Genomic DNA, 25,318 nt, shown 5'->3' with positions numbered 1-25,318 from the left:
ACCACTCCAGGTATCCGGGTTCCTGATGCAGCTATTCAGTAAGCGCTATAGCTATTAGGATAAGGAGTTATCCGAAGCTATTTGCTCATCCCTAATACATATATTTTTTAATATTTTTTGCATAATAAAATCCTAAAATCTCTGGGAATATTATTTTTTTGTTCTTTTTCTCCCACTGTATACGGGGCATAGGAGCCCTAGCTATAGGAGAATATGACAACCTGCTGAACTAGGCGTCACTCACACTATGGGTCTGGGTCTGCTAGGACACAGCAGCTCTGCTATGCTGGCGGAACCTGGTAGTCATCTGATCATCAAGTTCTACAGAAGAACCAGCAATCTATGTGGCCATCAAAGGAGAAGACAGGAGCAGTAATAAACAGCTACAGTCTTCTCCCTGGGATACATGCTGTGTAGTGATGAGCGAGTGTGCTCGTTACTCAAGTTTCTCCGAACATGCTCGGGTGGTCTCCAAGTATTTTGGCGTGCTCGGAGATTTAATTTATGTCAACGCGGCTGCATGATTTGCGGCTGCTAGACAGCTTGAAATCATGTGGGGGTTGCTTAAAAAACAGGCAATCCCTGCATGTGTTCAAGTTGTCTAGCAGTCGCAAATCATGCAGCCGCGTTGACATAAATTAAATCTCCGAGCACGCCAAAATACTTGGAGACCACCCGAGCATGCTCAGAGAAACTCGAGCAACGAGTATACTCACTCATCACTAATGCTGTGTGCTACAGCCGTCGACTGAACCTGCTTCTGCCATACTTGTGAAGATTCAGTCACATTTAAATTGACACAAGTTAAAGCCCAGGACCATGTGTAGTACATTTACAGTGCTTGGTTGTTATCTGGTTAACAATTTAAATCAGATGGTCCTACAGGATAAAATCTGCTGTGATGGACTGACTATTATTGAAGAACATAAATTACTTGAATCATAAAGACTGTCCACACTCTTCCAACTTGGCAATGCAGGAGGTCTTGCTTCTCTAAGTCTTCTCTTGTGGATTCTTTGTGATGAGTAGCGGGGTTCTGGGGTACTCGTTTTAACCTCTGAATGGTTACTTGCTGCATCTTCGCTCATTAGTGAGAAAGCAGAGTGAGATCTCTAAAGAAAAAGTGAAAGAATATTTAGGCGTTTTAGGTGCTTTTTTTCTTTTCTTGCAGCAGTCACAGTAAAACTAGATAATTTTGCTGCTATTTTTGAAAATCACGACAAAAAAAAATGTGACACAACATCGATGCTGGAACACAACTTAAAGTTGTATGCATACATACATTAGTCTCTATTAGTAAGTCTATAAACCTTTGTAAATTCATAACTTCCAACTGCCCCTAGAGACATCATACTATGTGTAGGGGTATTAAACTGTGCATTACTATGTGTGGGGGTATTAAACTGTGTATTACTATGTGTAGGGGTATTAAACTGTGTATTACTATGTGTGGGGGTATTAAACTGTGCATTACTATGTGTAGGGGTATTAAACTGTGCATTACTATGTGTAGGGGTATTAAACTGTGCATTACTATGTGTAGGGGTATTAAACTGTGTATTACTATGTGTAGGGGTATTAAACTGTGTATTACTATGTGTAGGGGTATTAAACTGTGTATTACTATGTGTGGGGGTATTAAACTGTGCATTACTATGTGTGGGGGTATTAAACTGTGCATTACTATGTGTGGGGGTATTAAACTGTGTATTACTATGTGTGGGGGTATTAAACTGTGCATTACTATGTGTAGGGGTATTAAACTGTGCATTACTATGTGTGGGGGTATTAAACTGTGCATTACTATGTGTGGGGGTATTAAACTGTGCATTACTATGTGTAGGGGTATTAAACTGTGCATTACTATGTGTAGGGGTATTAAACTGTGCATTACTATGTGTGGGGGTATTAAACTGTGTATTACTATGTGTAGGGGTATTAAACTGTGTATTACTATGTGTGGGGGTATTAAACTGTGCATTACTATGTGTAGGGGTATTAAACTGTGCATTACTATGTGTAGGGGTATTAAACTGTGCATTACTATGTGTAGGGGTATTAAACTGTGCATTACTATGTGTGGGGGTATTAAACTGTGCATTACTATGTGTGGGGGTATTAAACTGTGTATTACTATGTGTAGGGGTATTAAACTGTGTATTACTATGTGTAGGGGTATTAAACTGTGTATTACTATGTGTGGGGGTATTAAACTGTGCATTACTATGTGTAGGGGTATTAAACTGTGCATTACTATGTGTAGGGGTATTAAACTGTGCATTACTATGTGTAGGGGTATTAAACTGTGTATTACTATGTGTAGGGGTATTAAACTGTGTATTACTATGTGTGGGGGTATTAAACTGTGCATTACTATGTGTAGGGGTATTAAACTGTGCATTACTATGTGTAGGGGTATTAAACTGTGCATTACTATGTGTAGGGGTATTAAACTGTGCATTACTATGTGTAGGGGTATTAAACTGTGTATTACTATGTGTAGGGGTATTAAACTGTGTATTACTATGTGTAGGGGTATTAAACTGTGCATTACTATGTGTAGGGGTATTAAACTGTGCATTACTATGTGTAGGGGTATTAAACTGTGCATTACTATGTGTAGGGGTATTAAACTGTGCATTACTATGTGTGGGGGTATTAAACTGTGCATTACTATGTGTAGGGGTATTAAACTGTGCATTACTATGTGTAGGGGTATTAAACTGTGTATTACTATGTGTAGGGGTATTAAACTGTGTATTACTATGTGTAGGGGTATTAAACTGTGTATTACTATGTGTAGGGGTATTAAACTGTATTACTATGTGTAGGGGTATTAAACTGTGCATTACTATGTGTAGGGGTATTAAACTGTGTATTACTATGTGTAGGGGTATTAAACTGTGTATTACTATGTGTAGGGGTATTAAACTGTGTATTACTATGTGTAGGGGTATTAAACTGTATTACTATGTGTAGGGGTATTAAACTGTGCATTACTATGTGTAGGGGTATTAAACTGTGTATTACTATGTGTGGGGGTATTAAACTGTGTATTACTATGTGTGGGGGTATTAAACTGTGTATTACTATGTGTGGGGGTATTAAACTGTGTATTACTATGTGTAGGGGTATTAAACTGTGTATTACTATGTGTAGGGGTATTAAACTGTGTATTACTATGTGTAGGGGTATTAAACTGTGTATTACTATGTGTAGGGGTATTAAACTGTGTATTACTATGTGTAGGGGTATTAAACTGTGTATTACTATGTGTAGGGGTATTAAACTGTGTATTACTATGTGTAGGGGTATTAAACTGTGTATTACTATGTGTAGGGGTATTAAACTGTGTATTACTATGTGTAGGGGTATTAAACTGTGTATTACTATGTGTAGGGGTATTAAACTGTGTATTACTATGTGTAGGGGTATTAAACTGTGTATTACTATGTGTAGGGGTATTAAACTGTGTGACGGAGCTGTCTGGATATTGCTGGGGCATCATACTGTTTGGAGGGACATGAGGGGGCATTATACTGTGTGTGTGGGCTATGGGAGCATTATACTCTGGTGGGCTGAGGGGCCATTATACTGTGTGGGCATCATACTGTTTAGGAAGAAATGTGTGGGCGAGATGCGGGGCATAACACTGTGCGGAAGGACTGTGGTGGCATTATACTGCGTGGGAAGACCATGGGGGCAATTAAATGTGTGGGAAAGCTCTGGGGGTCAAACTAATGTGTTGGGGCAATGGGGGGCATCATACTATATTGGAGGCCATGTGGCGACATCATTCTGTGTGTGGGAAGTCACTGTAGGGAATTCATACGGTGTGAAGAGACTGCAGTGGCCTTATAGTGTGTGTGTGTACGTGTAGGGGGGATTGTGAACATCATAATGTGTGTGAGGGATTTTGGCATCATACTTTGAGTGGGGCTGTAGGGGCATCATAATGTGTGTGAGGGAGGCATTGGGGGTATCATATTGTGTTCAGGGGGACTGTGGGAACCATACTGTTTGAAGGTGCAGTGGGGGCATCATAATGTGTGTGAGAGGGCATTGGGGGTATCATATTGTGTTCAGGCAGACTGACGGAACCATACTGTTTGAAGGTGCAGTGGGGGCATCATATTGTGTGTGGGGAGCCACTGTACGGAATTCATACAGTGTGAGGGGACTGCAGTGGCACACTATAGTGTGCGTGTGTGTGTGCGTGCATGCGTGCCTGTGTGTAGGGTGGTTGTGAACATCATAATGTGTGTGTGGGATTTTGGCACCATACTTTGAGTGGGGCCATAGGGGCATCATAATGTGTGTGCGGGGACATCATATTATGTTAAGGGGAACTTTGGGAATTCTAGGTGCAGTGGGGGCATCATATTGTATGTGTTTTGCATTGTGTGATCATCATAGAATGTGTGGTGGGCACCATGGTGACATCATACTGTGCGGGGGACAGACTGTGGACATCATACTGGATAGGTGAGCACTGTTTGGGCATCAGAGTATATGGTGGGCACTGTGGTTGTGGTTGTATAATACTGTGTGATGGAGGCCACCGTGAATATCACAATGTGTGTGGTGGGCACTGTGTTGGCTATGTGCGGTTTCATACTGTGAACATGAATGAGTTTCACTAGTGTCAAATAAAAACTGCCATGCCATGCTACGCCACAGCGAGTATCTTTGTTTCCTAAATTTCAAGGCTAGGAGGTATGAGTAAATTAAACAGTCTGCTACATCTATACATTGCAAAAAACTATCAGGCTTGGATAGAGATGTGTGCTGCTGATGTATTCAGCGCTTATTAGATTGCCTTGGCTGGATAAAAAAAATTTTACACCATAAAATTTGCAATTTTTTTTTCACATGATATACCACCTTACATCCACTAGGTGGCAATACAGGATAACGCAAAACATAAATAAGCTTCATAAGTGATAAGGCAGATGTTGTTCTGAAAATACATAAAAATAGATGATTTTGTGTGGTTCATTGTCAATGACTGCAGTTCTGTAGATCTATAAGCAGGAGACTTTTTGTGCCAGGTTTGATTTATTTTTACATGACCAGCAAAGATTTTCATATGCACGTAGTGACCAATGAAAGTTCCTATTGAGCAACATGCAGAAATCTCGAAAACTGTGAGAAAAATATTCAGCAATTATAAAAAGTATATACCTATTCATTATACAACAAATAACATTATTTTCAGAAACCAGATTGCAAATTTAACCCTTCCCAGATTTTGGTGGTTTTCTTTTCACCTTTGTTGTCATCCCCCAAATATTTCTTTTTAGGAAGTGTAAATGTATTTATTGATGCATAGGGCTTATTAAATTTAAATACTAAAAAAGGGATGTTTTTTTTCATATTTGCATTATCTATATGTCAATTACTATTTAAATGTATTATTTGCACTTTATATTGGACTAGCTTTTGAACATGCAGTGGGTACGGAAAGTATTCAGACCCCTTTACATTTTTCACTCTGCTTCATTGCAGCCATTTGGTAAATTCAAAAAAAGTTCATTTTTTTTTTCTCATTAATGTACACTCTGCACCCCATCTTGACTGAAAAAAAAACAGAAATGTAGAAATTTTTGCAAATGTAATAGAAAAAAAAAACTGAAATATCACATGGTCATAAGTATTCAGACCCTTTGCTCAGACACTCATATTGAAGTCACATGCTGTCCATTTCCTTGTGATCCTCCTTGAGATGGTTCTACTCCTTCATTGGAGTCCAGCCGTGTTTAATTAAACTGATAGGACTTGATTTGGAAAGGCACACACCTGTCTATATAAGACCTCACAGCTCACAGGTCATGTCAGACCAAATGAGAATCATGAGGTCAAAGGAACAGACCAAGGAGCTCAGAGACAGAATTGTGGCAAGGCACCGATCTGGCCAAGGTTACAGCAGAATTTCTGCAGTACTCAATGTTCCTAAGAGCACAGTGGCCTTAATAATCCTTAAACAGAAGAAGTTTGGGACCACCAGAAGTCTTCCTAGACCTGGCTGTCCAGCCAAACTGAGCAATCGTGGGAGAAAAGCCTCGGTGCGAGAGGTAAAGAAGAACCCCAAGATCACTGTGTCTGAGCTCCATAGACGCAGTAAGGATATGGGAGAAAGTTCCACAAAGTCAACTATCACTGCAGCCCTCCACCAGTTGGGCCTTTATGGCAGAGTGGCCCGACGGAAGCCTCTCCTAAGTGCAAGACATATAAAAACCTGCACAGAGTTTGCTAAAAAAAACACATGAAGGACTCTGAGACTAAGAGTAATAAGATTCTCTGGTCTGATGAGATGAAGATAGACCTTTTTGGTGATTGTCATGATCTGAGCAGGATTTCATCCCTCTCTCCACTCTGCTGCCATCTAGTGGAGTTTGCATTTACCTGCAGAGCTGCAGCGTGACAGTGATAATTGTAAGTGGTATGTGTGGAGAAAACCAGGCGCTGCTCATCACCTGCCTAATACAATCCCAACAGTGAAACATGGCGGTGGCAGCATCATGCTATGGGGGTGTTTTTCTGCTGCAGGAACAGGACAACTGGATGTCAATGAAGGAAATATGAACGCGGCCACTTACAGAGATAACTTGGATGAAAACTTCTTCCAGAATGCTCTGGCCCTCAGACTTGGCCGAAGGTTCACCTTCCAACAAGACAATGACCCTCAGCACAAAGCTAAAATAACAAAGGAGTGACTTCAGAACAACTCTGTGACCATTCTTTACTGGCCCAGCCAGAGCCCTGACCAAACACAATTCAGCATATCTGTAGAGACCTGAAAATGGCTGTCCACCAACGTTCACCATCCCACCTGACAGAACTGGAGAGGATCTTCAAGGAAGAATGGCAGAGGATCCCCAAATCCAGATGTTGCATCATTCCAAAGAAGACTCATGGCTGTACCAGCTCAGAAGGGCGCTTCTACTCCATACTGAGCAAAGGGTCTGAATATTTATGACCATGTGATATTTCAGTTTTTCTTTTTTAATAAACTTGCAAACATTACTACATTTCTGCTGTTTTTTCAGTCAAGATGGCCGGCAGAGTGTCCATTAATGAGAAAAAAAAGAACTTTTTGAATTTGCCAAATGGCTGCAATGAAACAGAGTGAAAAATTTAAAGGCATCTGAATACTTTCTGTACCCACTGTATGTCTGTCTGCTTTACTTCACATCTCCTGCTGTTTGTGTGTTGCCCCCTTGTGTGCACTCATTGGTATTTTTTAACCTTAGATTTATGAGAATCAATAAAGGTTTAGATATTTTTGAACAAAAAGTTTTTATCTTTTTTGGTTACACTTATGTGAATTGACTATTATTTTTTTTAGTATAGACATTGTTTACTGCCTATTTGGTGAGCTTAAGTTATTACCTTATACACGGTCCCTATTGGACAAACAATCAGCAGATTTGGGTTCCAGTATCATCTCTAAGCTGATGACACCCAATTATACACTTCTTCCCCTGACATCACCCCTACCCTAATTAAAAATACCAAGGATTGTCTGTCTGCTGCCTCTAACATCATGTCCTCCCTCTATCTGAAACTAAATCTCTCCAAAACGGAACTTCCTGTGTTTCTCCCTTCTCTAGAACATCGAAATTACCCTGGAGGGTTCAACCATAACTCCCAAACAGCATGCCCGCTGTCTTGGGGTCATATTCGACACCAAACTTTCCTTTACTCCCTATATCCGATCACTCACTCGCTCCTGTCACCTGCATCTTAAAAACATCTCCAGAATCCGACCTTTTCTCACCTTTGAAACTGCTAAGACTCTTACTGTCGCTCTTATTCATTCTCGTCTGGACTACTGCAACTCTCTTCTGATCGGTCTTCCTCTTTCCAAACTTTCTCCTCTCCAATCCATCTTGAATGCAGCAGCCAGGGTCATATTTCTGTCCAGCCGCTTCACCGATGCCTCCATCTTGTTCCAGTCATTATACTGGCTACCCATTCACTACAGGGTCCAGTATAAACTCATCTGTCTCACCCACAAAGCTCTCCACAGTTCTGCACCGCCTCATATCTCCTCTCTCATCTCCGTTTATCGCCCTACACGTGCCCTCCATTCTACAAATGACCTAAGACTAACATCCCCCGTAATCCGAACCTCGCATCTCCGTCTCCAAGACTTCTCTCGTGCTGCGCCAGCTCTCTGGAATGCACTTCCCCAGACGATCAGACTGATACCTAGCCCCGACTTATTCAAGCGCGCTTTAAAAACCCATCTCTTCAAACAAGCCTACCACATCAACTAGTCAGTAAGGCTACGTTCAGACTAGCGTTGTGCTAGTGTGCGTCGGGTTAGCGTCGGGCGACGCAGCGGCGACGCACGCGTCATGCGCCCCTATGTTTAACATGGGGGACGCATGCGTTTTTGTTTGTTGCGTTTTGCGACGCATGCGTCTTTTTTGCCGCAAGCGTCGGACCAAGAAAATGCAACAAGTTGCATTTTTCTTGCGTCCGATTTTCGGCAAAAAACGACGCACGCGTCGCAAAACGCAGCATTTTTGCGTGCGTTTTGCCGCGTTTTTGCGTGCGTTGCGTCGCCGACGCAGCGGCGCACAATGCTAGTCTGAACGTAGCCTAAACTAACTTTGCCCTGTTCCCTCCTTCCAAATCTTATTCTGTATCTGCACCCTACTATTAATCTGTCTCCACACCCTCCATGCACATAATAACTGCACTTGATACTTGACTATTGCACTTAAACACACGGGCTGATGACCGGATCATGCAGCTTTTTATGAAAATCCCTATTTATTATAATTGCCAGACCTAAAATAACAAGCACTTTTCAGCTATTGTGTCCCCCCATTTCCTTGTAGATTGTAAGCTTACGAGCAGGGACCTCACCCCTAATGTCACTGTTTAAATTGTCTTAACTTGTATTGAATTTGTCTGTAAAGTTTGGACACACTTTCTCATTTAAAGATTTTTCTGTATTTACATAACTGTGAAAATTGTACATTCACACTGAAAGCATCAAAACTACGATTTAACACATGTGGAATTATATACTTAAAAAAGTGTGAAACAACTGAAAATCTACTATATAAAGCTGAATGTGTGTGTGTGTGTGTGTGTGTGTGTGTGTGTGTGTGTGTGTGTGTGTGTGTGTGTGTATGTGTGTATGTCCGGGATTGGCATCTGCACCGTCGCAGCTACAGCCACAAAATTTGGCACAGTCACACGTCTGGACCCCGAGAGCGTCATAGGCTATATTGTGAGGCGAAATTTTAACCCCGCGCGTTCCAATTCACCAAACAATTTTGCCCCTATCTACATAATGGGGAAAAAAGTGAAAGGAAAAGTGTTGGAAGCGTCGCAGCTACAGCAACAAAATTTTGCACAGTCACACGTCTGGACCCTGAGAGCGTCATAGGCTACGTTGTGAGGTGAAATATTAACCCCGCGCTTTCCAATTCACCAAACAATTTTGCCCCTATCTACATAATGGGAAAAAATGAAAGGAAAAGTGTAGGAGGCAAATTGACAGCTGCCAGATGTGAACAAGGGGGACTTAAAGAATGAGAGCGATGGCACCAAAGAGTATATACCGTACAGTTGCTAAGGTGGGGCCTCGACATGAGATACTCACCACACACGGGGATATGAACACACACAAAATGCGCCACACACTACCACGTGCTTGAACACATATTACCCTCAGCACACATTTCACCACAAATACACCAACCTCGCCACATAAAAGTCAAAACACAAAAGTCACCACTCAAAACTCGCCACGCGCAGAACTCGTCACATGCAAAAACTAGGCTCTTGCAAAACTCGCCACAAGTGCAAAATTCTCCTCATGAAAAACTCGCCACACGCAAAACTTGCACACGCGGAAAAATTGCCACATGCACAAAAGTTGCAACACATGCAAAAGTTGCCTCACACAAAACTTGCACATACTCAAAAGGCACCACACATAATACTCGCAACGCGCAAAACTCGCCATGCGCAAAACTTGCTGCACACAACTTGCTACACTAACCTGTCACATGTAACTCGACACACAAAAAGTTGCTACACGCATGTTGCTACACAATACTCATCTCACAAAAGTCGCTACATGCATGTCGCCACACGCAACTCAACACACACAACTTGACAAACGAAACTCGCCCTAAAACACACACAAGTCTGGTATTATCCTTCAAAAATAAAAATCTGATTAATAAGCAGACAAACTACAACAATTGCACCATATAGGAAATACGGCAGCTGTCAGTCACATGACCTGTCTATTATGTGTATGTGTGAGCTAATATATACTGCCAGGGGGAGGGCTTCCTGTTGGCTGGGGATTTATCAGGCTGCCAATTTAGCTTACAAATACTGAGGTAAAAATACTGAGCAAATAACGTGTGAACGAGGTCTAATACAGGAGGAGATGACACACAGGTATATACTATATACAGGGGAGATGACACACAGATATATACTATATACAGGAGAGATGACACACAGGTATATGCTATATATAGAAGATGACATGCAGGTATATACTATATGCAGGAGATGACACTCAGATATATACTGTATACAGGGGAGATGACACACAGGTATATACTATATACAGGAGGAGATGACATACAGGTACATATATATACAGGAGGAGATGACATACAGGTATATACTATATACAGGAGGAGATGACATACAGGTATATGCTATATATAGAAGATGACATGCAGGTATATACTATATGCAGGAGGAGATGACACTCAGATATATACTATATACAGGAGGAGATGACATACAGGTATATACTATATATAGAAGGAGATGACATTCAGGTATATACTATATATAGGGGAGATGACACACAGCAGGTATATACTATATACAGGGGAGATGACATACAGGTATATACTATATACAGGAGATGACATACAGATGTATACTATATATAAGGGAGATGACAAACATGTATATACTGAGGTGATGAGGTGAAAATGAGAGGTGTGATGTGAAAACGAAAAGGTGTGAGTGCAAAATGAGAGAAGTGAGGAAAAATAGTGGAGTGATCAGAAAATGACAGATATGAGGTTGAAATGACAAGTGTTAGGGGGGAATGAGAGGAGTGAGGGAGAAAATGAGAGGTGTGAGGGAGAAAATGAGAGATGTGATTGGGAAAATGAGAGGCGTGATGGGAAAATAAGAGAAGTGAGGTGCTATAACTAACCACAGATATTTACTATGCCCAGGCAACGCCGGGCTCTTCAGCTAGTATGTCTTATATTCTAGGTTCTTCAAAGTAGCCACCTTTTGCTTTGATGACTGCTTTGCACACTCTTGGCATTCTCTTGATGAGCTTCAAGAGGTAGTCACCGGGAATGCTTTTCACTTCACAGGTGTGCCCTGTCAGGTTTAATAAGTGGGATTTCTTGCCTTATTAATGGGGTTGGGACCATCAGTTGTGTTGTGCAGAAGTCTGATGGATACACTCTGATAATCCTACTGAAGACTGTTAGAATTTGTATTATGGCAAAAAAAAAGCAGCTAAGTAAAGAAAAACGAGTGGCCATCATTACTTTAAGAAATGAAGGTAAGTCCGAAAAATTTGGAAAAGTTTGAAAGTGTCCCCAAGTGCAGTGGCAAAAACCATCAAGCGCTACAAAGAAACTGGCTCACATGAGGACCGCCCCAGGAAAGGAAGACCAAGAGTCACGTCTTTTTCTGAGGATAAGTTTATCCGAGTCACCAGCCTCAGAAATCACAGGTTAACAGCAGTTCAGATTAGAGACCAGGTCAATGTCACACAGAGTTCTAGCAGCAGATACATCTCTACAACAACTGTTAAGAGGAGACTTTGTGCAGCAGGCCTTCATGGTAAAATAGCTGCTAGGAAACCACTGCTAAGGACAGGCAACAAGCAGAAGAGACTTGTTTGGGCTAAAGAACACAAGGAACGGACATTAGACCAGTGGAAATCTGTGCTTTGGTCTGATGAGTCCAAATTTGAGATCTTTGGTTCCAACCACCATGTCTTTGTGCGATGCAGAAAAGGTGAACGGATGGACTCTACATGCCTGGTTCCCACCGTGAAGCATGGAGGAGGAGGTGTGATGGTGTGGGGGTGCTTTGCTGGTGACACTGTTGGGGATTTATTCAAAATTGAAGGCATACTGAACCAGCATTGCTACCACAGCATCTTGCAGCGGCATGCTATTCCATCTGGTTTGCGTTTAGTTGGACCATCATTTATTTTTTCACCAGGACAGTAACCCCAAACACACCTCCAGGCTGTGTAAGGGCTATTTGACCAAGAAGGAGAGTGATGGGGTGCTACGTCAGATGACCTGGCCTCCATAGTCACCAGATCTGAACCCGATCGAGATGGTTTGGGGTGAGCTGGACCGCAGAGTGAAGGCAAAAGGGTCAACAAGTGCTAAGCATCTCTGGGAACTCCTTCAAGATTGTTGGAAGACCATTCCCGGTGACTACCTCTTGAAGCTCATCAAGAGAATGCCAAGAGTGTACAAAAGCAGTCATCAAAGCAAAAGGTGGCTACTTTGAAGAACCTAGAATATCAGACATAATTTCAGTTGTTTCACACTTTTTTGTTAAGTATATAATTCCACATGTGTTAATTCATAGTTTTGATGCCTTCAGTGTGAATGTAAAATTTTTATAGTCATGAAAACACAGAAAAATCTTTAAATGAGAAGATGTGTCCAAACTTTCGGTCTGTACTGTATGTACAGTGGGGGAAATAAGTATTTGATTCCTTGCTGATTTTGTAAGTTTGCCCACTGACAAAGACATATAATTTAAAGGGTAGGTTAATTTTAACATTGAGAAATAGAATATAAAAAATAAAATCCAGAAAATCACATTGTATAAACTGCATACATTTATTTGCATTTTGCAGTGAGAAATACGTATTTGATTCACCTGGCAAACAAGACTTAATACTTGGTAGCAAAATCCTTGTTGGCAAGCACAGCAGTCAGACTTTTTTTGTAGTTGATGATGAGTTTTCCGCACATGTCAGGAGGAATTTTGGTCCACTCGTCTTTGCAGATCATCTCTAAATCATGAAGATTTTGAGGCTGTCGCTTGGCAACTCGGAGCTTCAGCTCGCTCCATAAATTTTCTATGGGATTAAGGTCTGTAGACTGGCTAGGCCACTCCATGGCTTAAAAGTGCTTCTTTTCGATCCACTCCTTTGTTGCCTTGGCTCTATGCTTTGGGTCATTTTATTGCTGGAAGACCCAGCTACAACCCATTTTTAATGTCCTGGTGGAGGGAAGTAGGTTGTCACTCAGGATTTTACTGTACATGGCTCCATCCATTCTCCCACTGATTCGGTGAAGTAGTCCTGTGCCCTTAGCAGAGAAACGTCTCCAAAACATAATGTTTCCACCTCCATGCTTGACAGTGGGGACGGTGTTCTTTGGGTCATAGGCAGGATTTCTCTTCCTCCAAACATGGCGAGTTAAGTTAATGCCAAATACCTCAATTTTTGTCTCATCTGACCACAGCACCTTTTCCCAATCACTCATAGAATCATCCTTTATTGGCAAACTTCAGACGGGCCGGGACATGTGCCTTCTTGAGCAGGGGGGACCTTGCGGGCACTGCAGTATTTTAAACCTTCACAACATAATGTGTTACCAATGGTTTTCTTGGTGACTGTGGTCCCAGCTGCATTGAGATCTTTAACAAGTTCCCCCCATGTAGTTTTAAGCTGATCTCTCACCTTCTTCACGATCAAGGATACCCCACGAGGTGAGATTTTGCATGGTGCCCCAGATTGATGTCGATTGACAGTCATTTTGTATTTCTTCCATTTTCTTACTTTTGCACCAACAGCTGTCTCCTCACACAGTGCCTTATGTATGGTTTTGTAGCCCATTCCAGCTTTGTGCAGGTCTATGATCTTGTCCCTGACATCCTTATAAATCTCTTTGGTCTTGCCCATGTTGTAGAAGTTAGAGTCTGACTGATTAATTGAGTCTGTGGACAGGAGTCTTTTATAAAGGTGACTATGTAAGCGTACCGTCACACAGTGGCATTTTGATCGCTACGACGGCACGATTCGTGACGTTCCAGCGATATAGTTACGATCTCACAGTGTCTGACATGCTCCTGCGATCAGGGACCCCGCTGAGAATCGTACGTCGTAGCAGATCGTTTGAAACTTTCTTTCGTCGTCTAGTGTCCCGCTGTGGCGGCATGATCGCATGGTGTAACAAAGGTGTGCACGATATTGTATACGATGTGCGCATAGTAACCAACGGCTTCTACATCGCACATACGTCATGAAATTATCGCTCCAGCGTCGTACATTGCAAAGTGTGACAGCAGTCTACGACGCTGGAGCGATATTGTTACGATGCTGGAGCGTCACGGATCGTGCCGTCGTAGCGATCAAAATGCCACTGTGTGACGGTACCCTAAGACAGCTCTCTTTTTTTGCAGGTAACGAGCTGATTAGGAGCGTCTAACTGGTCTGTAGGAGCCAGAACTCTTAATGGTTGGTAGGCGATCAAATACTTATTTCTCACTGCAAAATGCAATGAAATTTATATAATTTATACAATGTGATTTTCTGGATTGTATTTTTGATATCCTATCTCTCAATGTTAAAATTAACCTACCCTTAAAATTACAGACTGTTCATGTCTTTGTCAGTGGGCAACTTTACAAAATCAGCAAGAGATCAAATACTTATTTCCCCCCTGTATACCTAGAGCATATGCAGATACATGCATATACAGAGCACATATACACAGATCACATGCATACAACACACTGTAGTGCAGCGGTGTCCTTGCTGTGCAGTGAAAAGGCAGTGACCCAGGAAACGTTCAAAACAAAACGTGTTTAATGTCCAAAAACTCACACAGTGTCCAGAATGCTGGATCCTCCAGATCGCAGTCGGGAAAACAAAAGACAGTCCGCAACAAGTTGCCGTGAACGAACTACACCACCGTGTATGCTGGGGTGTCAGGCTTTAGACTGGCCCCGTGTTGCTTCACACAGAAAGAGCTCCTCACAAGTCTCCTGCTCGGTCTGCTTCCAAGACCAACACTGACACATCCAAACCCTTCCTGCAGGCTTTTTTTCCTTTTTTCCACTCTGTGGCCATGGGCCACTTATAACATCTGGGCTGGAGGAAATGGACCAGACCCCACTACCATTCTGCAGTCCATTTAAAAAATAAATGCCCATGCCGGGTTTCCTGAACAAGCTCCTTGGTCAAAAATAACTTTACCAGGTTCAAACTTAGTTTTATTCCTCCTTGTGACTCACAGGCACCCTGCTGTGAACACAAGGCCTCCAGCGGATCTAATACGCTTCTGAGCGCATCAGGGGGGACACAAAGCAGCACTCACATATGACACCGGTCACTGCCTAACAACACGTATACACAGAGCCCATACATACAAAGACATGCATACACAGAGCACATATTAAAGACACATGCATTCACAAAGTGCATACATAGAGACACGTGTATGCACACAATAAATACAGACACATGCATACACAGAGCACTTATATGCAGATCACATACATACAGCACATGAATACACAGAGAACATACATACAAAGACATGCATACACAGTGCACATAGTTAAAGACACATACATATAAAAAGCGCATACACAGAGACACATGCATACACACAATACATACAGACATGTATATACAGACATGTATATACAGAGCATACAGTATATATACAGAAACATGCATACACAGAGCACATACATAAACACATATATGTATACACAGGACACACATATATAAGGGCATATGTATACAAAGATCATATGCATACAGACATATACAGTATGTATACCCAGAGCACATACATACAGACACATGCATGCACAGAGCACATACATACAGACACATGCATGCACAGAGCACATACATACAGACACATGCATGCACAGAGCACATACAGACATATATGTATTTACAGAGCACATACATACATATATGTATACACAGAGCCCATACATACATATAGGTATTGTAAAGCTGCAGCAGCTTCGTATGCAGTGAAGAAGCAGTGACCCACAAATTCAAACACAAAAGTCTCTTTTAATGTGTTTCTTCACAGCATTAAAGTCCACTTCACATAAATGCATATAACTTCAGTGATCAATTTACACCAGTTCAAAGTAATGCATATCACATGGCTTTAGATTTGCGGTCCCTAAACAGGCCAGACTTCCCTTGTCCAGTTTCCCTGGGCGACCGCACGCCATCTCACAGTCTCTATACATCTCCGTACACACAGCCTCATATGTTGCAGACACTACACACGCCAGCCCTCCTCTGACTAGTTCTCGTGGGTGTCCTGCATCGCTGTATCACAGTCTCTTACAGACTCATTACTCACACAGTCATACACAGCTCAGGATATCCTCTGGATAGCAGCCGGGCACCATATCCACCTGTTTGCAATCGTTACACATGCTAGTCCTCTTTTGGGTACAGGACATCCATCTCTGGGCACAGGACTATCCACATCTGACTCCTACGGGCCCAGGATATCCACCTCCGAGCACAGGACTATCCACATCCGACTCCTACGGGCACAGGACATCCACCTCCGGGCACACGACTATCCACATCCGACTCCTACGGGCACAGGATATCCACCTCCGGGCACAGGACTGTCCACATCCGAGACCAGTACCATGGACGACTTGCATCTCTGTGTACGCTGCGGGTGCCAGGCTATCAGCTGCCCTGGGTGCTGGCTCTGCTGACCTCCATGCACTCTGCAGACCAGCACACACCAGACTGACACTGATGTGCACCTCGCACACCTGGCCTCTCCTGGCCAGAGACCTGACACGGCCTGCATGGCCTGACCTGGCCAGAAACCTGACACACCCATACCCCTTACTACAGGGCTTTTAAACACACACAAACCTGTGGCCTTCAGCCACATGGAAAACCCGGACCGGAGATCCGTGACTCTCATGCACACCTATGGACTTCATCCGTCTGCATGCACATTCTGGGAGAACAAACAGCGCCCCCTAGCTGTATCAGAGGCCACAGCCTCACAGCATGTATATACACAGAGCATATACAGACACATGCATACACAGCACATATACATATATGTAAGCACAGAGCACGTACATACAAAGACCCAAATTTGATATACAGTCAATCCCTATTTGCTATTTTGGGGACAATTTATACGTATATACTGTTGTAAGCAGTGAAGCACACAATAGCCTTGTCAAGTCTGTGCAGTAGTTATCTTCAAAACTTAGGAGTTACCTTCTAAGATCCCAGTCTGTTCTTTCCTGTACATTAATTTCTATACAGCAGTTAGCTGCTCACCTCCCTCCCTCAGCTCCCAAGTGCTCTTATCATGGTCCTGCATAATCACAATCCCCTGGCACCTAGCATCTTTGGTTTCTGGAGCAGTTCTCCAAATCACTGCTCTCATTTTCCTGAGCCATGCTCTCGTTAAATTGCCCTTGTATCTCTATATGCAGATATAATGATAACAGTGTAAACGTCACAATGACAGCAGCAGAAGGAAACTGACCATAAATGTGGTCAAGTAGTAGAGCAGTGCCCACCACCAGCCCCTCTTTCCTCCACCACTTGCCCAGCCACCAGGAATGAAGGAGACTACAAAGCTGCGACTTGCTCAAGAGAAAACATAGAACAACCCTTTAAGTGCTGTTTGCCTTTTTAAGAAAAATTTCAACAATTTACTTCAAAGACTGAAATATAAAACTCCGGTTATGATAAATCTACTGCCTTGAATTTTGAGTGGAAACTAGAATCTGAAAAGTTGGCCCCAGGCTGCACTTGTGGTGTTTTATTGCACACGAATAGAAACTAATATCTTTTTTTAAAGTACCAGTGTACTAACAATATAACAATTTCCTAACAATCTGCAATCTCATTTCTTTTACCAAGCACAGTTTTGGTTTTATATCATAATTGTGTTTCACCAAGTCTATTGCAGGATATCACCAGCAGCACAGAGTAACAAATGATTTACTGCAACCTATAAATGGTAGACACTGAGGAATTGATGTCATATATCCAACCTTCAAGCTCTGAATGCAGAAACTTTTAGCATCCGCCCCGTTTATTTCGAATAACATTGGGCAACCTTTCGCCTCCGATAAATAACACGTTTAGAGCTCAAGAGTTCACAGAATTCATTGGGTGGAAAGATTTTATTTTTCTGATTAGAATGATTTAAAGCAGAATATTACTCATTCTGCTCAGCAAAGTGCTGGTACAATACCCAGGTCACACGCAATGTACTGCACTGATAAATACAATAATGCATTTGATGTACGAGTAAATGTGTTCAATCAGAATATGAACAGAAAAAATGCCTCTAGGAATATGCTCCTTACACACATATTATGGTATACAAGAAATATTAGACTCTTTACGGCATATTTTGACTCCTTTCCCAATATTTCTGAAGTCGCATAGCAAGGTGAGTTACTAGAGTTAGGGACCATCCTGATAGATTATACCTTGTCACAATGAGATGGCTGTTATGCTTCTTTGATCAAAAAATTGTCAACTAAGTATCCTATGGTTTTCTTTTACATGTATTACTATTTACTTACTGCAGTGTTCATTGTTTTCATTCTAGGTTATATTTATTAATTAATGGCCACAGTGTCACTGTACATCTACACATTACACTTAGGCTACGTTCACATTTGCGTTGTGCGCCGCTGCATCGGCGACGCAACGCACAACGCAAATAAAAACGCACCAAAACGCACGCAAAAACGCTGCGTTGTGCGACGCATGCGTCCTTTTTTGCCGAAATTTGGACGCAAGAAAAATGCAACTTGTTGCATTTTCTGCGCCCGACGCTTGCGGCAAAAAAAACGCATGCGTCGCACAACGCAGCACAACGCATGTCCATGCGTCCCCCATGTTAAATATAGGGGCGCATGACGCATGCGTCGCCCGACGCAAACACGCAAAACGCTAATGTGAACGTAGCCTTATAACAACAGGTGTGCTGGCACATGTTTTTAGTCTTGCTTTAGTTCTTTGTACATTGTACATTTTAGGGTGTGATTCCTCCTTCCTCAATTTATTCTGTACATCTTGTCTATTTATCTTCCCACCGACACATGTAAAACATCCGCTCTACCCACGTCTATATTGAGACTTGCTGGCACATAGCGAGGTGAGATATTAGGACCATCCTGATTGGGTACACCTTGTTGCGGAGGGATGGCTTTTACGCTTTTCTGATTCAAAAAAAGGTATACTAAGTAACCTATGTTTTTTACATGTGCTATTTACTGCAGGGTATCTAAGCATTGTGTTTAATCTAGGTTTTACGCAGTGCTCATTATAAATGGAAAAGTAAGATATCAACCAATATCTCATTGAAGGCCAAAAGAATTTCCCAAATTTTGACAAGACAGAATTTCATAGAACATTTTTTTCATTTTTTTTCAACCCATAACATGAAAGTAAGGTTAATAATATTATAACTTTCATTACAAAATCACTACATAGTTGCATAGGTTTAATAAAGACCTAGGTCCATCAAGTTCAACCTTTCTCCACCAATTGTACATATCGTCATAAATTTAAAGTGAATCTGTCAGCAGGATTTTGCTCAATAAACTACAGACACTGTCAGGTTGGTGCCGTTATACTGATTAAAATGATACCTAGGTTGATGAAATCTGTCTTATGGTTGTTGCTTAACCATTTCATGACATGTCGGGTCTCCCCCTCTGATGTTGGCTCAGGCGCTGAAAATTGTGAAAATTGGGTCTAAATGTATCAGATGTGTGGTGAGTACCTTGAACCTGCAGGTGCTTCTCAAAAGTTTATAACGTTGATCTGTGTAAATGAAAAAATATCTTATATTTTTCCCATTAAAAATGTTGGTTTAGTCCCATTTTTTCATTTTCACAAGGATAGCAGGAGAAAATGGACACAAAATTTGTCGTGAAATTTCTCATGAGTACACAGATACCCCATATGTGGTTTTGAGTTTTGAGGCAGAGTGTAAAGCTCAGAAGGGAAGAAGCGCCATATTGGAGTTCAGATTTTACTGGAATAGTTTGAGGGTACCATATCACATTGGCAGAGCCCCTGAGATGCCAGAACAGCAGAAACCTCATTTTACAAACTACACCTCCCAATGAAATCATTTAGGGGTGCAGTGAGCATGTTGACACCACATATGTGTCTCACTGAATTTTATATCATTGGGCGGTGAAGAAAAAGTTTACTACTACTAAAATGTTGTTTTAGCCCCACTTTTTTCATTTTTCTAAGGGCTAACAGGAAAAAAATTGATCTAATTTTGTTGTAAAAATGTCTACCCCATATGTAATCGGGAAATACTTTTCGGACACAGTGCAAAGATCAGAAGGGAAGGAGCACCATATTATAGTGCAGATTTTATTGTTGTGGTTTGCGGGTGCCATGACCCACTGGGAGAGCCCATGAGGTGCCAGAACAGCAAAACCCCTCATAAGTGACATCATTTTACAAACTATACCTCTCAATGAATTCATCTAAGAGTGGAGTGATCATATTGACACCACAGGTGTGTCACAAAATATTATACCATTGGGAGATGAAGAAAAAAGTGTGAAAAAATGGCAACAAAATTTGTCCCACAATCTCTGCTGAACATGGCAATACCTCATATGTGGCTGTGCAGTACTCCTTAGGCATATGGCAAGACGCGGGAGGGACGGACAGCTATTTTAATCCTGGAGCACAGATTTTCCTAGAATAGGAAGTACATTGTAGTTGCCAGTGCATTGTAGTTAACAATACGTTGTAGTGCTCAGTACGTTGTAGTGACCAGTACGTTGTAGTGACCAGTATATTGTAGTGACCAGCTCATGCTTCTGAAGGCATGCAGCCGTAAATTAGGCAGGCTCTAATCGCTACACAAATGCCAAACATGTGGACATTAAATGTGGTTTAGGCACACTGTGGGGCTCAGAAGGAGGGGGAATTTGCATTTGTTAGTGCAGAATTCATTGGATTCCTTTTGGGGGGCTAGGAGTCATAGCACTTTTCCAGAGTCCCTAACAGTAACATGGAAGCCCCCTATATTTAAGTTAACAAATGATGAACCTGAGTGGGAATTTTCTTTTTTGTGGATTGAGATGAAGCTTTTAGTGGAGACATTTTGCATAAGGTTTTGGGATCACATTTATCATGCGTGCTACGCTGAGCACCTATATCAGGGTTTCCATCTAAATCTCTGAGTAACGTGATTCAGATACAATCACCAAAAAATCCATTCACTATAATGAGGCAGCAGAGTTACTCTGGACTACGTCTGGCTTCTGCTCAGCGTTGTCCTTTTTTTTCCAGAGTTGCACAAAACTGTGGCCAGAGGCACTTTTATGCACACTTAAAAAGGTGGACACCGCCAAATCACAGGTCAGACAGCATCCACAGTATCTCCATCTGCCTCATTATAGGGAATCTTCCGCCAGGGGTTCAGTCTGAATCACGAACTTCAGAGATTTACACGGAAACCCCGATGCAAGCACTCAGCATAGATCGCAGGATAAATGTGCGCTGAGCCTTACTGCGATTTTTAAGAAGCAAAATGAAAAAATCAACAGCATGTGAAGAATTGGTTTTATTTATTTTATTTTTCACACCATTCCTTGTGCGGTATAAGTGATTAGGCAACTTTATTCTTCAGGTCAGTATGATTTCAGCAATACCAGATATATATATTTTTTTATGTTTGACTCCTGTCACACACTAAAAAAACTTTTTTTTCAAAAACTACTTTTTGCATCGCCATATTTGAGAATTATAATTTTTCAATTTTTCCAATTTTTCGGCTGACACAGTCATGTGAGTGCTTGTTTTTTTTCGGGACGAGTTGACTTTTTTATTGGTACCATTTTCAGGCAGTTTACATTTTTTGGTCACTTTCTATTCCAATTCTTGGGAGGCAGCATAAGCAAAAAACAGCAATATAGTTTTTTTATGTTTTGGCGCTTAAAACTATTTTATAGAAAAAATAATTATTTTTGATCACTTTATTCTGAGAGTTATAACTTTTTTTTTATTTTTCAGCTGATGGAGCTGTATGGCAGCTTGTTTTCTGTGGGACAAAATGACGTTTTCAGAGATATCATTTATTTACAAAGGATTTGGTGCCGAGAATTCAATCTGCGCATGTGCCTCCTTCGGTGGCCATTTTATCAGAGGACACTGCATTTCAGCAATGGATGTGTGAGGGCTCCAGGCTTTCACAAAATGTCGGAGAAGCCCCTGCAACACCGAGCATCACCAAACCTACCGCACCAGCCTGGGATGGGAGTCATATCATCGCCACACCACTGAACACCTCCTGTGCCCCCGGTCCACCAGTGCTGCCGATCCCCCCAATCCCCCCTCCCTCAGTAAACTGAATTCGGACTGTAATACGGACCCCCATTTTACGTATTCTTTTTTTTTTCCTTTTTTCCTTCTGAAACTATGGGGTGCGTCTTACGGTCCGGTGCGTCTAATAGTCTGTACATTCTTCTCTTGCTAAAAATAGGAATATGTATTATTCCTGGTGTAAAGAATAAAAAAATTATCAGGGTTTGAAACATTTCATGTAAGCCTGTTTTACACAGTTGATCCAGAGATAAGCAAACAACCGCATATGAGGTTTTTTTCATCTAAGTACAAAAAAAATAATATTGTAGCAAAAATAAATTGCTGGATCGGTTTACCATTACCAGATGTCTGTTAAACATAACTTGTGATAAATTAATCTTTACAAATACACTAGAGATATTAGCTGACCTGGAGGGGACTAATAATACTATCCAGTTGCCTAAAAGTGCAAAGTCCCACTAGATATACTGTAACCTCTCGCTAACAGGTCAAAAACCGTAATCTTTATTGAGTTAACATGTACATATTTGATAGAGTATTAGATTAAAATATTTCATTTTTGCCATTCATAAAATGTATTTTGTTTGACAATGCGTTCAGTAGCAATTGCTTATTTGTAGTATTAGATGCACCCCGGGGAGTCCTCCGTACATGGAAAGGCAAATACTGGATTAATAAAATTAACATGCAGCACATGTCCCTCCACATGTTTCACCGAAACCTTGGCTTCTTCAGGGGACGGGACAATTAAGTGAATTTGTATTACTTTTTGTATTATTATTAATATTACAGAGCCACTCATACTCTCATGAGACCTTTCAGCGAATTTATCTTCACAACAGCCTTGCTGCTCTTACAGTAAAGAACCCTTCCCATGGTGATGGCGAAACTTTGTTTCCTATAAGCATGGAAGATGCCCCTTGTCACAGTTCTTATCATAAATACATCATTGCATAGATATTGGTGCTGTGCATTGTGTGCAATCACCCCATAAACTGACATTTTCCTAACTTACCCCCAAGTTAAATAATATGAGTATTGCAGTACCCCCATTCACTTTAATAATTTGGTTGCCATATTTTGCACCCATTGTGATCCAATTATATCCCATAATATAAATATAGGATATGTAAGCTAACAGTAGCAGAGTCAATTTGACAACAACCATATAAATATTGATTTCTTTTGACACCAATTTTCCCAGCTATCCCAGAAATAATTTGCACAAAGGAAGAAGGATAAAAAAAAACATTAAGCTGCTTTAAAATAAATGAAATCCACCTTTAAAATAATAAGTGAAATGATTTGAGTCAAATACAAGAATCGACCACTCCAACTGTCCTTGATCATACGTGCAAGGTTACTAAAGTCCTCCAGAGAAGGATAATGCAGCTGCCAAACAATCAATGGCTTAGGATTCAAGGGAAAAGGCTTTTCTTAAAAAAGCCGTTCTATACAATGGCTTATATGGTAAGTTACATCATGAAAATTCTAGCTACATACATATGCTAATCAAATGAAACACTTATGAGTCAGGAGAATCATTATTAGATGCTACAGAGGCTGTCAGTCAGAGGAAGCGCATTAAATGCTCAAGCATTGTTTCATTTTCTGACCGTTTTCCCTGTAATCAATGAATTAGTATTCACAGAGTACTGTCCACTTACCCACAACATATCTGATCCTCTCTCCTGCAGGGTCAGCATGCTTCTCTCAGACGCAGCGGGTGAGGTCAGAACACTCGCCGTGGACTGCGGCCACTCGTACAATGCCTCAGCCTGATCGCCTTTGCTCTTCTTTCTCTTGATAATCTACATGATTAGAATAAAAGCACATTTTAATATCGCACTATACAAGTTAAATACTAGATGCCAAAAACAATGATTAAATCAATCTATGTAGTCTAAAAACATGACAAATCTGAGTCATCATGCACATGGAGAGGTTGTATGTATTAATGGGAATCTGTCAGTAGGATCAACGATCCTAAACTGTCTATAGGTCATAGGAAGGTCAATAAAATTAGATCTTGATATCTGTTATCCAATGGGTTATTCCCATGAAAGCCACGATTTTCTTAATATGTCAATGAGCTGTTAAGATCTATGGGTTGAACACTGATCTCCCTGAGAATCTGCCTCCAGAGCTTATTTTAAATGAGAGTGGGCATTACCAGTGTGAGACATTTTTAAATGGAAGTGGGCATTACCAGTGTGAGACATGTAGGTCAGGAGAGCAGACTGTTAGTCATTACAGGTCTCACACTGGTAACACCCTCTTTCATTTAAAATAAGCTGTGGAGGCAGATTCTCCACAAGATCTACAGTATGTCCCGCTCATAGATCTTAACAGCTCATTTACATATCAAGAAAAATGTAGATTTCTCTGCAATACGACAGATATCAAGGCATCAATTTATTCAACTTTCTTTTGTATGTGTATTGAGGAGGATGCTTTGTGGCACCATACATTTTCGGCTATTATTATTACTACATGTAACATAGAAAACATTCTTGTCAAGCCTTCAGCATTAAGTTTCATGATTGAGTTTTTGTTTGCAGTACACAGACTCTAGGGGCTGAATTCACCTGTTGGTACTATTTGTTGTTCCTCTCTTACACCATCCTCTCTCCCTGTAGTGGTACATAGTGGGAAGAAGAAGCTCATTTCCTCAGACTGGAGTACAGAGGCAAAATAGAGTAGTATCTTAGACCTGTGTAGTATCTCATCAACTATAGGTATAGGTATGATATATCATAAAGGCTACTAAATTCTTTATTCCAAAACAATTGACACTACAACAACATTCAACCTCTCCTGTTATGACAATGGAAACATAACAACGGGCAATGTGACACAAAATCACAAAACGACCCCTCCTGCACCAGCCAAACACCTCACCCTTTA

At 41.3% G+C, this 25,318-nt stretch overlaps 1 protein-coding gene across 2 annotated transcripts in view; it reads right to left on the bottom strand.

The window, feature by feature from the left end:
• MYRIP (myosin VIIA and Rab interacting protein) overlaps positions 1-25,318 on the bottom strand; it is an 897,248-nt gene that overhangs the window by 170,557 nt on the left and 701,373 nt on the right. For both annotated transcript variants that reach the window (XM_069730111.1, XM_069730110.1), the window contains exons 8-9: positions 24,079-24,222; positions 935-1,112 (exon numbers count right to left, since the gene is read on the bottom strand). In XM_069730111.1, coding sequence (XP_069586212.1) covers positions 935-1,112; positions 24,079-24,222 — 322 coding nt within the window. The remainder of the gene's footprint in view (positions 1-934; positions 1,113-24,078; positions 24,223-25,318) is intronic.

This window comes from Ranitomeya imitator, chromosome 6 (assembly GCF_032444005.1).
Source record: "Ranitomeya imitator isolate aRanImi1 chromosome 6, aRanImi1.pri, whole genome shotgun sequence".
NCBI lineage: Eukaryota > Metazoa > Chordata > Amphibia > Anura > Dendrobatidae > Ranitomeya > Ranitomeya imitator.
This window is presented reverse-complemented; position numbering and strand designations above follow the sequence as displayed.